Source organism: Melanostigma gelatinosum, assembly GCF_949748355.1.
Source record: "Melanostigma gelatinosum genome assembly, chromosome: 18".
NCBI classification, from domain to species: domain Eukaryota; kingdom Metazoa; phylum Chordata; class Actinopteri; order Perciformes; family Zoarcidae; genus Melanostigma; species Melanostigma gelatinosum.
This window is the reverse complement of record NC_136651.1, coordinates 10,372,017-10,383,061: the sequence shown is the minus strand read 5'-3', so window position 1 is coordinate 10,383,061 and position 11,045 is coordinate 10,372,017. Positions and strand designations below refer to the sequence as shown.

The following is an 11,045-nucleotide window of genomic DNA, read 5'->3' as shown; positions in this document are numbered from 1 at the left end:
AATTGCAACACATTGAATGTGGTAATTGCATCAGCGTTCACGAAGGGGCTGATTTGTAATCTCATAACAGAGGAAATGCAGCCCACAGATGACTCTGGAGCGGATGTTCGCCTCGGAGCGCGCGGGCTCATGGGTAATGTGGTGCACGCGGAAGACCGGGTCGCGAAAGAAATATAGCTTCCGCAGTTCCGTCAGCTGGCGAGGCTAAATGACTTGTGAGTGTACACTGTTGGCATGCTGAGCGCTTGTTTGTGTCGTGGTCCACTAGAGTAACAAGGTAACTACGTCAGCGCTGCTCGCCCCGGTCCTTTGATAACAGGAGCAACATGAGCCTGAACGAGCATTCACTGCAGGCACTGTCCTGGAGGAAGCTGTACCTGAGTCGAGCTAAACTAAAGGCTTCTAGTCGGACATCGGCTCTGCTTTCTGGATTTGCTATGGTAAGATTGTCTTCAAAGCCATCCTCTTACTCTGCTGTGGATTGATCAGTCATGTTGGATAGTGTGGTCACGTGTGTAAAGTTATTTCCTGTTCTCTCCAGGTGGCCATGGTGGAAGTGCAGCTGGACAACAGCTATCCTTACCCACCTGCTCTCCTGATTGCCTTCAGTGCCTGCACCACTGTGCTCGTGGCCGTCCACCTGTTCGCTCTGATGGTCAGCACCTGCATTTTGCCCAACATAGAGGCTGTCAGCAATGTCCACAACCTCAACTCCGTGCATGAGTCTCCACACGAGCGAATGCACCGACACATTGAACTAGCGTGGGCTTTTTCTACAGTTATTGGTACTTTGCTCTTCCTAGCCGAAGTGGTTCTACTCTGCTGGGTCAAATTTCTGCCCGTCAAGCCCAAGTCCAGTAATAGTACAATTTCAGCTGGTGTGGCTGCTGCTATTACTTCCACCTCAATTATGGTCCCCTTTGGTGTGATCTTTATAGTCTTCGCTGTGCATTTCTACCGCTCCTTGGTCAGCCACAAGACTGACAGACAGTTTCAAGAGCTGGAGGAGCTCTCTAATCTCACCAGGCTGCAAAACGAGCTGGACAACAGAGGGGACTCTTCCATCTTGCAGTCTCCAAGCTCACATTTCCCATAGTGAAGTGTGGTGGATAATATGCATCCATGGTGGAACTCTGACTGCTTGAGTTTTCCCCAAGCCAGAAGCCATTATTGGCATGTCATTTTTTTACAACCTCTTTGTTGTGAAATTTAATTTTGTGTAAAGAGTTGTGTTTTTTAGAAAACGTGTTTGATCGACTAAACTCACAAATCTGCCATCAATGCATGGCTCAACATTTGGAAAGTCTTATTTACAATAGTTGCTTGATTTATCTATTTTATAATTGCAGAGATATCTGAATAACAACGTGAGATCCTGTCTGTTGCCTGCTGGATTGATTTACCCGTTTGTCAGTGATCACTGCATTTGTTAACATAACCAAATTGCCTTGTGTTTTGTAAACCACAAGTATTTAACTATTTCGTCCGTGTTCATAGTGTACACGATTTCTTGTACTGTCTACTGATTGTTTTTGTAATACTTTCTTTGTGTAGACTGATTCAACGGCTGCTAAAACTGCATTATTATTCATATAGTGTATTTGTTGACATCTGTAGCACAGACTGTTGAAATAAACACCTTTTGTGCCAAGTGGCATTCAATGTTTTAGAATTTCACAAATAATTTGGATGTACTATTTGAAATCATTTGATCTGTTCTGTTATTGATGTAATTTACTTTCTATTATTGACACAGGCCAAAGTAAGTCATACATAGAAAAGTGCAAAGATACATAACAGTTTATCACCCTGAGGCTGGATTGATTCATTTTGAGCACTCCACTTGTCTCACATATCCTGAGTTAGCTTGTTGTTTTCAGCATGCTCAATAATTTATAAAGCTGATCAATCTGAGTCAACAGTCTGTATACAGTAATATTTGATCAGACCTTGCAAGACAAATTAATTGGATATGTCATTTGGATTTTCCACGTATACTAGTATTGAATTGAATCCTCTGTGTTGGTAGTATTGATTATTGATTATTTAATATGTTTAATTATGTCACCATTGTTTTCAACTCATTGAATAAATGGTTTTGGTTTGCCCTACAAACAAGAACAAACTATTTGGTTGTAAATATTTTGACAAAACGAGCTGAATACCATCATGCTGTTTATTTTCTTTTTTTATTCTTTCCCTGTGAGTGTGTCATGGAGTGGAAAGTTGCTGTTGATCCTCTCAAGGTATGCTGACTTGGCTTCACTTAAAACCAACTGCATGTCCACCAGTTGTAGCTTGAAAAAAAAAAAAAAAAGATATGTTCATATTTGAATCCACCATAATGCATTGTACAGTGCTTTGTCAAATCAAAGGATTATTTGATTGTGCCACATAAGTGGTTACAGACCGCTGCCAAAGTATCCGCAGTTAAAATGTACCTGAGGAATCGGACACGGTGCCGGTGCCGGTGCTTCATTCCTCCCAAAATCAGACAGGGTCCCACACTTTGCCATTCCATCCAACCAAATGCCTTCAGAAATCTGGCCTTTGTCAGAATAGTAGAACTTTCCATTGCCGTTCTTCTTGCCATCCCACCAGGTGCCTTCAAACCAATTTCCATTTGCTTGGACACAAGTTCACATTTTAAAACCCACCATCTAGCCTTACTAAACTATACTCTATTTTAGACTTTAAAAAAAATGTAAAGTGGTCTTACCAAGTAGGATGATGCCCCGTCCATGATTCTTATCCTTCATCCACTCTCCCTCATAGACATCTCCACTCTCATACCACATCTTTCCCCAGCCGCCACCTCGATGGCCCTCGCTCCACTCCCCCTCATAAACAGCTGAGCCTTTGTAGAAGTGCATCCCGTACCCCTAAGGTATGAAGATATTGCACAATATATCATAGATGTGATACAGTGTGCATGTATGACAGCATATAGAATACATACATGCTTCTTTCCATTTTTCCATCCACCACAGTACTTCGTTGCATACTGTTTTGTTCCTGGAAGCAGCACACTGAGGGTACCATGTCCATCGGGTTTCCCAAATGTCCATTCTCCAATATACATAGTCCCAGACTGCTTCCAAATCTGAGTTCCCTTCCCTTGAAAAAAATAACAAGCAAACATTATGACACGCTTATAAATACGCGTTTACAAATGTATATGTAACTCAGTGGAAGCTCACATGAAAAAGTATCTCACCATGCTTCTTGTTGTTCAGCCACTCTCCTTTGTATTCATCTCCATTGACTGAGAAAACTGTGCACCACAGTCCACGTTTCTGTGACTTTGCATCCAACAATTTTGACCGTGGCTGATTTGTTCGAGGTCTTTTAAGGAATGGCATGACGGAGTAGCTTGATAAAAAAATACCTACAACATAAATAATATGTCATGTGGAGGAAATGTGAGCACATAAGAGGAAAGTTTCACTAAAAACAAAATAGTTAAGACAAAAACAGCACATAGCTTTAACTATTCTATTATTACAGCCTATGGTATACATTAACATGTGTACATATCGTGAGAGCATGCCTATTTATTTAATTCATAAAGATAGTAACGTTACTGATTTAAAACAAAAATGTGGATGTTATGCACATGAACTGACATTTAGGATAAAGTTGTCGTTGTTCAAATAAGCACGTTAGCTTAGTTAACGTTAGTATGTCAGTTAACCCTACTATACGGTGTAACTTAACCGAACACTGGCACAATTAGGACATCAAACACTAATTTAAAGCAAAGTACTCGTACCTGAATCCACTTGTAAACGCAGGACAAAGTGGTTGACGTTGATAGCTGGTGTCGCAACCTACAGGGGTCTAAACATTGGCTGTATCCTGGCAACAGAATGTACGGTAACTTTGGTTGCTAAAAAGTCTATTTTTAAAAACAATTGTATTTAAAGTCTACAGGCTCAACGATTGTCCGGACAGTGGTTATATTATATATTATCATATTATTACAGAGGCACTCTGATCCGCCCTACTCGGCCTCTGATTGGCTCATCCTGATATTCTGATATCAACCCAACCAATCACGGCAAAGGAGCAGCAAGCCAATCAGACGCCGAGTAGTTACGGCATGCGCATGCTCTTTACGGCCCATTTAAAAAAGCTTACGAGTTGACAGTCAGCCCTGGTGGTGGGGAGAGAGTGAAATCTTGTGAAGCTGCTCTCCTCTCGCATCAGCTACTGGACCACAATGTCCAAACCGAAGTTTCAGACGGAGTGGGAGGAAATAGACGAGGAATATCAACAATTACAGGTGACAGACGACTTTACAACGAGAGAATCGGAGATGGCTGGCTGTAGCATGTAGCATGTTTCTTGTATTGCGGCTAACGCTACAGTAACTTAGCTAACAACAGAGCGTGGTATTGCGCGATTGATCAATGTTGACGTTACGTGATTGATACCAAAGTTGCACAGAGGGTTTTTAAAGGCAACTACCCGCTGTTGCTCAAGTTAATAAAGTCTTAGACATCGAATGCATCGTCGTTCACCATTACCACGCTATAGCAGGCTCGCTAACTTGAATAATGTAAGAAGAAGTAGATAAAAGGAAAGAATACAGTTCACTTTGTGGTGTAGTATAGCATCATGTCGTCTGTGGTGCTGCTCTCTGCTCATCAGACTACTGAGACGTAGGCCTGTTGTGCCATCATTTAAAATCTGGAGCTGATCCGTAGGTAGAGATGATGAAAGTGACTGTTCCGGGATGTTCTCAAATTACACATTCTGGTGAAGAACTAGTGTGAAATATCTCACCTGCACTGACACAGTCTCCCATCCATTGGTGGTTGCTTCCTTTCTGATTGCATGTTTTGTACATGTGTGCATCGATCCTACATCAAAGGTTTGAAGAGACTTACACACTGTTGATTGTGGTAAACGTGAAATGGCCATGTACGTGTTAAAATTGTGGGTATAACAGAACTGCCGTGTGACATATGTGGTTGTATAGAAAACAGTTTCTAGTGCGATCAGCTTCCAGTTTGCTTGATTTATTTTAACACTTTTTTTTTTTTGGTGGTTTGCATCAGATACAATTTACTGTCAAAGATGTATGTTATGTACATTTGAACATCACCGACAGGTCTCACAGGACCACAGTATCATCTCTGCTGACGATGCGGCCTCACCTCCACACACTCTGTGTCATAAACCAGTGCTGATGGGGGGGGGGGGGGAAGCTATGTTCTACATACCGAGATATGCATTTTACAGCATCATACATCATCATGGGCTGTTTCTGTTCTGACGGAAAGGTCAAGCAAGTCTTCACAGGCTGAAGCATTTCTATCTCTGCTGAATAGAGACTGTTCAAGCTCTTCCATGTTGTCCATTGACGTGGCAAAGATTTGTGCAAGATGAAGAAGCATTTCAATCTTTCGAAGAAGTCCTTTCAATATGACATTCAATGTATGTTAATCACCCATCAGCACTTCTTTGTGATAAATTTGTGAGTGCGGAAAGGCACATTTGTCCATCTTATCGCCTGTTACTTTTTAGTCGTTCCAGATTCCCTCCGCTCACCTCGCGTGTTTGTTTGTCGACTAGGAAACTCACAAAATCTACAGACAGAAGCTCGAGGAGCTCACCAACCTTCAGACAACATGCAGCGGCGCCATCAGTAAACAGAGGAGATGCCTGAAAGACTTGAGGCGCAGCCTGACCAAGTAAGTGTTCGCTGATCGGGACCGGAAACTGCATTCAACAGATTATTTACTCGCACCACAGTCGGTATACTGTATCATTGGTTTGGGACTTATCAAATGTTTAGAAGATAAACAATTTCCTTGTAATTTTTTTAAAAATGGCAAAACAATAATTATTCCACTGCTCATGTTGTCTTTTCTCCGTAGGGGTTCACAAACGTGTGACGAGAAAGAATTGGAACGAATAACGGATATCAGATTACAAATTAAAGAAAAAGAAAACGTGTTTTTTGATATGGAAGCATACTTGCCAAAGAGAAACGGGTCAGTACTTTTGCTTGTCGGCAATTCACTCAACATCAGATGGTGAATATTATCGGTGAATGGTTTGTTTTTGTGTGCGTTTTCAGGCTGTACCTGAATTTGGTCCTCGGCAACGTGAACGTAACACTTCTAAGCAACCAGGCAAAGTATGTAAAGTATTCAGCCTTAAGGACGGCGTGAACAACTACGGTTTAGACTTTGGATTTGTGTTTGTTCCGTCTTCATTTTGACCTCAATCTATTCCCATAGGTTTGCCTACAAAGACGAGTATGAGAAGTTCAAGCTTTATATGACGATAATCCTGATGTTCGGAGCAATAACCTGCCTCTTCTTTCTCAACTATCGGTGAGAAATCCTTTTCCCCTCGATAACTACTGTTGATTACTTACTTCTTCCAATCTAATGAGTCTCTCGCTATTTCAATTTAGAGTCACTGATGAAATCTTCAACTTTTTGCTGGTGTGGTACTACTGCACACTGACCATAAGGGAAAGCATCCTCATGAGCAACGGCTCCAGGTACGTTGTGCCGTCGATCCAGAGGCTGTGAAGTAAAACCACCAGAGCGCACTTGTTCAGAGTTATGATTTCTCTATGATTGGAGCAATTTTTTAATAACCGGGTCTTCTTCTTCTCCTTTTTTATGCTTTCCAGGATCAAAGGTTGGTGGGTGTCTCACCATTACGTGTCCAGCTTTCTGTCGGGGGTGATGCTCACCTGGTGAGTTTCTGTCTTTGATTTCTCAGTGCGACGTTGTTTTCCGCCTTCACATCAACACGTACAGGTAAAGACGATACAGGCCACGGTTCCTTTATTTTGTTTTTGTTTACCCTTGTGTCGTGTCCTAGGCCACAGGGGCCCATGTACCAGAGGTTCAGGAGCCAGTTCCTCGCCTTCTCCATCTATCAGAGTAAGAAGTGAATCTCTTCGTTACATCGCCATGAAGGCTCTGAGTCATAACCAGAAACATTTATGTGGAGATTAGGGTTTGTGTTTGATGTACTTTAGTCGTATCTGCATCCAGCGTTGAATCCTCTCATTGAATCTATTTATTAAGTGTGTTTGGTGGAATCATTTTATTTTCTTACCAAACATGAGGTGGTTAATTCTCAAAAAGCAGCCGTCGGTTCTTCCTTTGGCGTGATGTGCGGCAGTATAAAAAGGGAACATGCAGTCCCTCCTTTTGTTGTCTCATGACCAACATTGCAGTTCACGGGGTCTTTGTTGACTTTGGTCAAGTGGAGCCACACTTTGGGACATTTGAGGCCATGTGCTGTCAGTCAGTATTACATAATCGGTGACGGCTGGGGAGATAAAGGACAACTACTCTTACATAAGTTACAACGTAACAGACGGCAGAGCCCCAATCTAAATAGAACGTCTTCTAACAATTTACTGCTCGTGCAAGAGTTCAAAACGCCACTCGGACTGTGTTCTCGCCTCAGATGCTGTCGTTCTGTCACACCTCGGTAGACCAAAGCCAGAGCAGCTCCAGGATCACCTGCAACACTGTTTGTTCAGCTACAGTGAACCGTCAGGGAAGCTTGTATTTGCTCGACATCTCAACATATTTAGAGGACGTAAACACGACTTTCCTCAAGCTGACGTTAAACGGACTCAATTTCAGTGGCTTAATTGGCATCTTGATGTGTTCTGATCTAATTAGATAAAGACATGAACCCTTCTGTGTCACACAGATGTCAGACTGTAGATTACTTCCCCGCTCGCCTGCTGATCAGCGGTGCCTTTTATAAAAGGCTGCAGCAGTTCTTCCCACCAGAAAACAGAAGTCGTGTTGCTCACACTGGTGGTTACGGTCCTTATCTAGTACATCACATGAAGACTCATGTGTGACGGGGTAAGCGATGTGATGAGGCTCTGTGGTTGGGAGTTTTGGGCGAGAAGTAAATGTTGAAACAGACTGATGTTCATTTGAAAACAAGCTTCGGCCTAAAACTGAGACGATGTGACTCTTTTTGTTTTGTCTTGAGAACATAATGATCCAATGTTGGTGTTCAAAGCTTCACATTACAAGCTGCGGTTTACGTTTGTATTGGTTTAAAATATCATCTGATGAGCGGATGCTGGTCCTGTAAGACAGTTTTCCTCTCCAGCACTGAGATACGAGTCTGATTATGTGAACCTTATTGATCTGTTCATCACCTCACAGTGTGGTCATCTTGTCATATTTGCGACCCGTTTTGTCCTCCAGGCTTCGTTCAGTTCCTCCAGTATTACTACCAGAGCGGCTGCTTATACCGGCTGCGGACTTTGGGGGAGAGGAATCAGCTGGACCTCACAGTGGGTGAGTTGTACGCTATTTCTGGCGGCAGTCATTTTGGTCATTTGAACTCTTGAGCCATCTGCAACACCATGTCTGGAAAAACAGGGTAAAGGTCAGAGACAGTTGATGTTTGAGTGCTTCAGTGAATTTAGCTTCCACAACCATCTCTTGACAACTTTGTACCGACGTACCCTCCATTTATTTAGTATTCTGTGTCACGTTGTCCCGAGGTCACTGTTACACTCTTGTGTCTCTGCAGAGGGATTTCAGTCCTGGATGTGGAGAGGCCTCACTTTCCTTTTGCCATTCCTCTTCTTTGGCCATGTAAGTCGAAACCTTTTACAACTTTACAATCCATGTTACACCTGCATGCATTGTTTAGTGCTCAATCTGCATTCAACGCATGTGTTCAAAGCGAAAGTTGCTTGTGCAACGGGATCGTACGGCGACATTGTGAAAGATAATTCCTCCTCTTCCTGCACAGTTTTGGCAGCTCTACAACTCTGTGACCCTGTTTCGCCTGGGAGGACTTGAGGACTGTAAGGAGTGGCAAGTAAGGATCCCACTGGCAGATGCATTGCATAAATGTAAAAGAGTTATGTCGAGACAGAATTATATTGTTTGGTGAAAAGGAAAAACTTGACTGGCTTCTTTTTTTTTACAGAATTTTTGCATTTCACCTTTTCTATTTCTAAGCAGTGTTGTCACATACACGTGTCAGGCCATATTCAGAGTTAGTGATATGAGTTTAAGTCAAAATATGTGCAGGGAAAGTTTGACTGCATCAGACTGGTGCAGCACACATATTTAACTATTTCTTTATTGAAATGACCTGTGACGAAGCCTGTTAAAGTCAGTTTTTTTTTTCCCCTTTTCTTCCAGGTATTTATGCTGGCACTGACATTTCTCGTCCTGTTCCTGGGGAATTCTCTCACCACTTTAAAAGTCGTCCACCAAAAGCTTCAGAAAAACCAGGAAAAAATGCAAAAAAATGACTGACCAAAAAAAAAAAAAAACCTCCTCAGATCCTTCCAGACGGCCAGTAATATTTGAAGCAACGCGCCCGCAGTACGATCAGGCCGGGAGAAGACTAAGCTGAAACCACTCTTTCTCTCTTTGATGGCGGCAGCAGCAGCAGCAGCATCATCCAGCCAAATTATCTGCCCACCTCCCCACACACGGGCTTCTGCTTTCTAATGACTCTGCATTGGTGTTGCTGCACAGTCGCAACACAAAGTGGTGTCCACCTGGTAGACGGAACGGTTTGTCGATTTGTCCTGTACATAAAAAGTGAGCCGGAAGAGTGTTTGTGTCAGCGCATGAGTCCGTCAGAGGGCCTTTTTCTTCAAATCATATGCAACCGAAAGAGGGCCGGTAGCGTCGATCAACGGAACAGAATATAGTTTGCCTTTTGAAGACCTAACGTCTGTCATGTACTTCAAACCTGTCATGTACCGTCTCTGGCTTTGGACACGATCAACTCGGCACGTCATTTCTAGAATGATGTAATGTTTTATGTGTAGTTGTGAACTCCCTGTTGTGCTATTTCACTGCTAACAAGTATTTGTTTACAAGACTTGTAGGTCAATGACTTCAAAAATAACATAAACCTGATACTTTACTGCCTTTCAATTTCAGAAACAAATCTTCTGGTGTCTTTTTTTTTTTTTTTTTTTAATTTGTTCCTCAAACGAGTTAGGACTTCAAGGGAATGCAACACTGTTTCTTCCTTCTGGCAGCGGTTGCAAAAGCCATAACTTTATTATTTTTTTTTTTTACAATCTTAACACCTAAACTGGGTTACCTGACCACAGACATAAACACTTATACTGTCTCTACAAAAAACAACAGTTCCCCGTGAGGATTAAGGAGGGTTTTCATGGGACCTCCTCACCAACACGTCTATGTTGTCATTAACTTCATGCTAACGAACTGTAATGTCTAGATTTATCTGTTTCGCTCATGGTCTAACTCTTCAAGTTTATCACAAAGCCATGCACAGAGGTTTCTCATTCCTGTCTCTGAAACGAAGAACACGCTGGTAGTTTCCATCTTGTTACGTGACGTTGCAGAAAAGTATCAAATGCTGCTATTAGTGCTGGTACTGTGAGACCGAGACACAGACTGACTGAAACTGTGCTCTGTTATTGTTTTTCCAATCAACGTACGAAATAAAATATTTGTATGAATTAACTTCTGGCCAATCCTGGAGCTTTTGCCCTAGTTGACTGTAGTGTCATCTGCTTCCTGTCTCATGCTCGTTTGAAAGTAGTTTTTTTTGTGTTTGTCAGCAGTGTTTGATTCTAATGCCTTATTCTCCCTCCAGCCTGTCGCAGCAAAAAAACAACTTATTTTGAAAAATCCAAAGACTGTAGCGCTCCTTTGTCACTTACCAGAAAGTCATCGTGCTGAAGAGAATCACAATATTTCATGTGTCACTTTTATTGAGGGAAAATTGCGACACGTTGAGTTGCAGACCTAAATGTTACATTTGATGCGAAAGCTGCCAGAACGCAAAAAACAACTTGATTTCCTCATTTTTACGATGTAGCTGATGAACAATGTTTTCATTTCTAGACTGTAACTGGTGCCGGAGTATGATCAGTAACAAAGAGACAGTGGACAATTTCTCAATCTGTGTACATTGTTGTAAAAAAATATATATTAATAATTAAACGCCTAATTACATGTTTTGCCATTTCTGTGGTTATTATGCAATGGGACAGAAAGAAAATGTATTTATTTACATTTCACTGTGTG

The 11,045-nt window shown here is 42.0% G+C and overlaps 3 protein-coding genes across 3 annotated transcripts; 2 read left to right on the top strand and 1 right to left on the bottom strand.

The window, feature by feature from the left end:
• The first annotated feature begins 152 nt into the window (after nt 1-152).
• Nucleotides 153-2,061, top strand: orai1b (ORAI calcium release-activated calcium modulator 1b). The gene is made up of 2 exons (XM_079289035.1): nt 153-440; nt 542-2,061. Exons 1-2 carry the CDS (start codon nt 327-329, stop codon nt 1,094-1,096), a joined length of 669 nt encoding a protein of 222 aa, XP_079145161.1. The 5' UTR covers nt 153-326; the 3' UTR covers nt 1,097-2,061.
• A 109-nt stretch (nt 2,062-2,170) lies between these two features.
• morn3 (MORN repeat containing 3) lies at nt 2,171-3,362 on the bottom strand (the record flags this gene model as incomplete). The annotated part of the gene is made up of 5 exons (XM_079289152.1): nt 2,171-2,297; nt 2,442-2,626; nt 2,720-2,882; nt 2,960-3,117; nt 3,218-3,362. The coding sequence occupies 5 exons, from the start codon at nt 3,360-3,362 to the stop codon at nt 2,190-2,192; spliced, it is 759 nt and encodes a 252-aa protein (XP_079145278.1). The 3' UTR covers nt 2,171-2,189.
• A 787-nt stretch (nt 3,363-4,149) lies between these two features.
• tmem120b (transmembrane protein 120B) lies at nt 4,150-10,966 on the top strand. Its single transcript, XM_079289233.1, has 12 exons — nt 4,150-4,285; nt 5,581-5,699; nt 5,886-6,002; nt 6,089-6,148; nt 6,252-6,347; nt 6,431-6,520; nt 6,656-6,721; nt 6,850-6,911; nt 8,214-8,306; nt 8,545-8,609; nt 8,770-8,838; nt 9,168-10,966. Exons 1-12 carry the CDS (start codon nt 4,223-4,225, stop codon nt 9,282-9,284), a joined length of 1,017 nt encoding a protein of 338 aa, XP_079145359.1. The 5' UTR covers nt 4,150-4,222; the 3' UTR covers nt 9,285-10,966.
• The last annotated feature ends 79 nt before the right edge of the window (nt 10,967-11,045 follow it).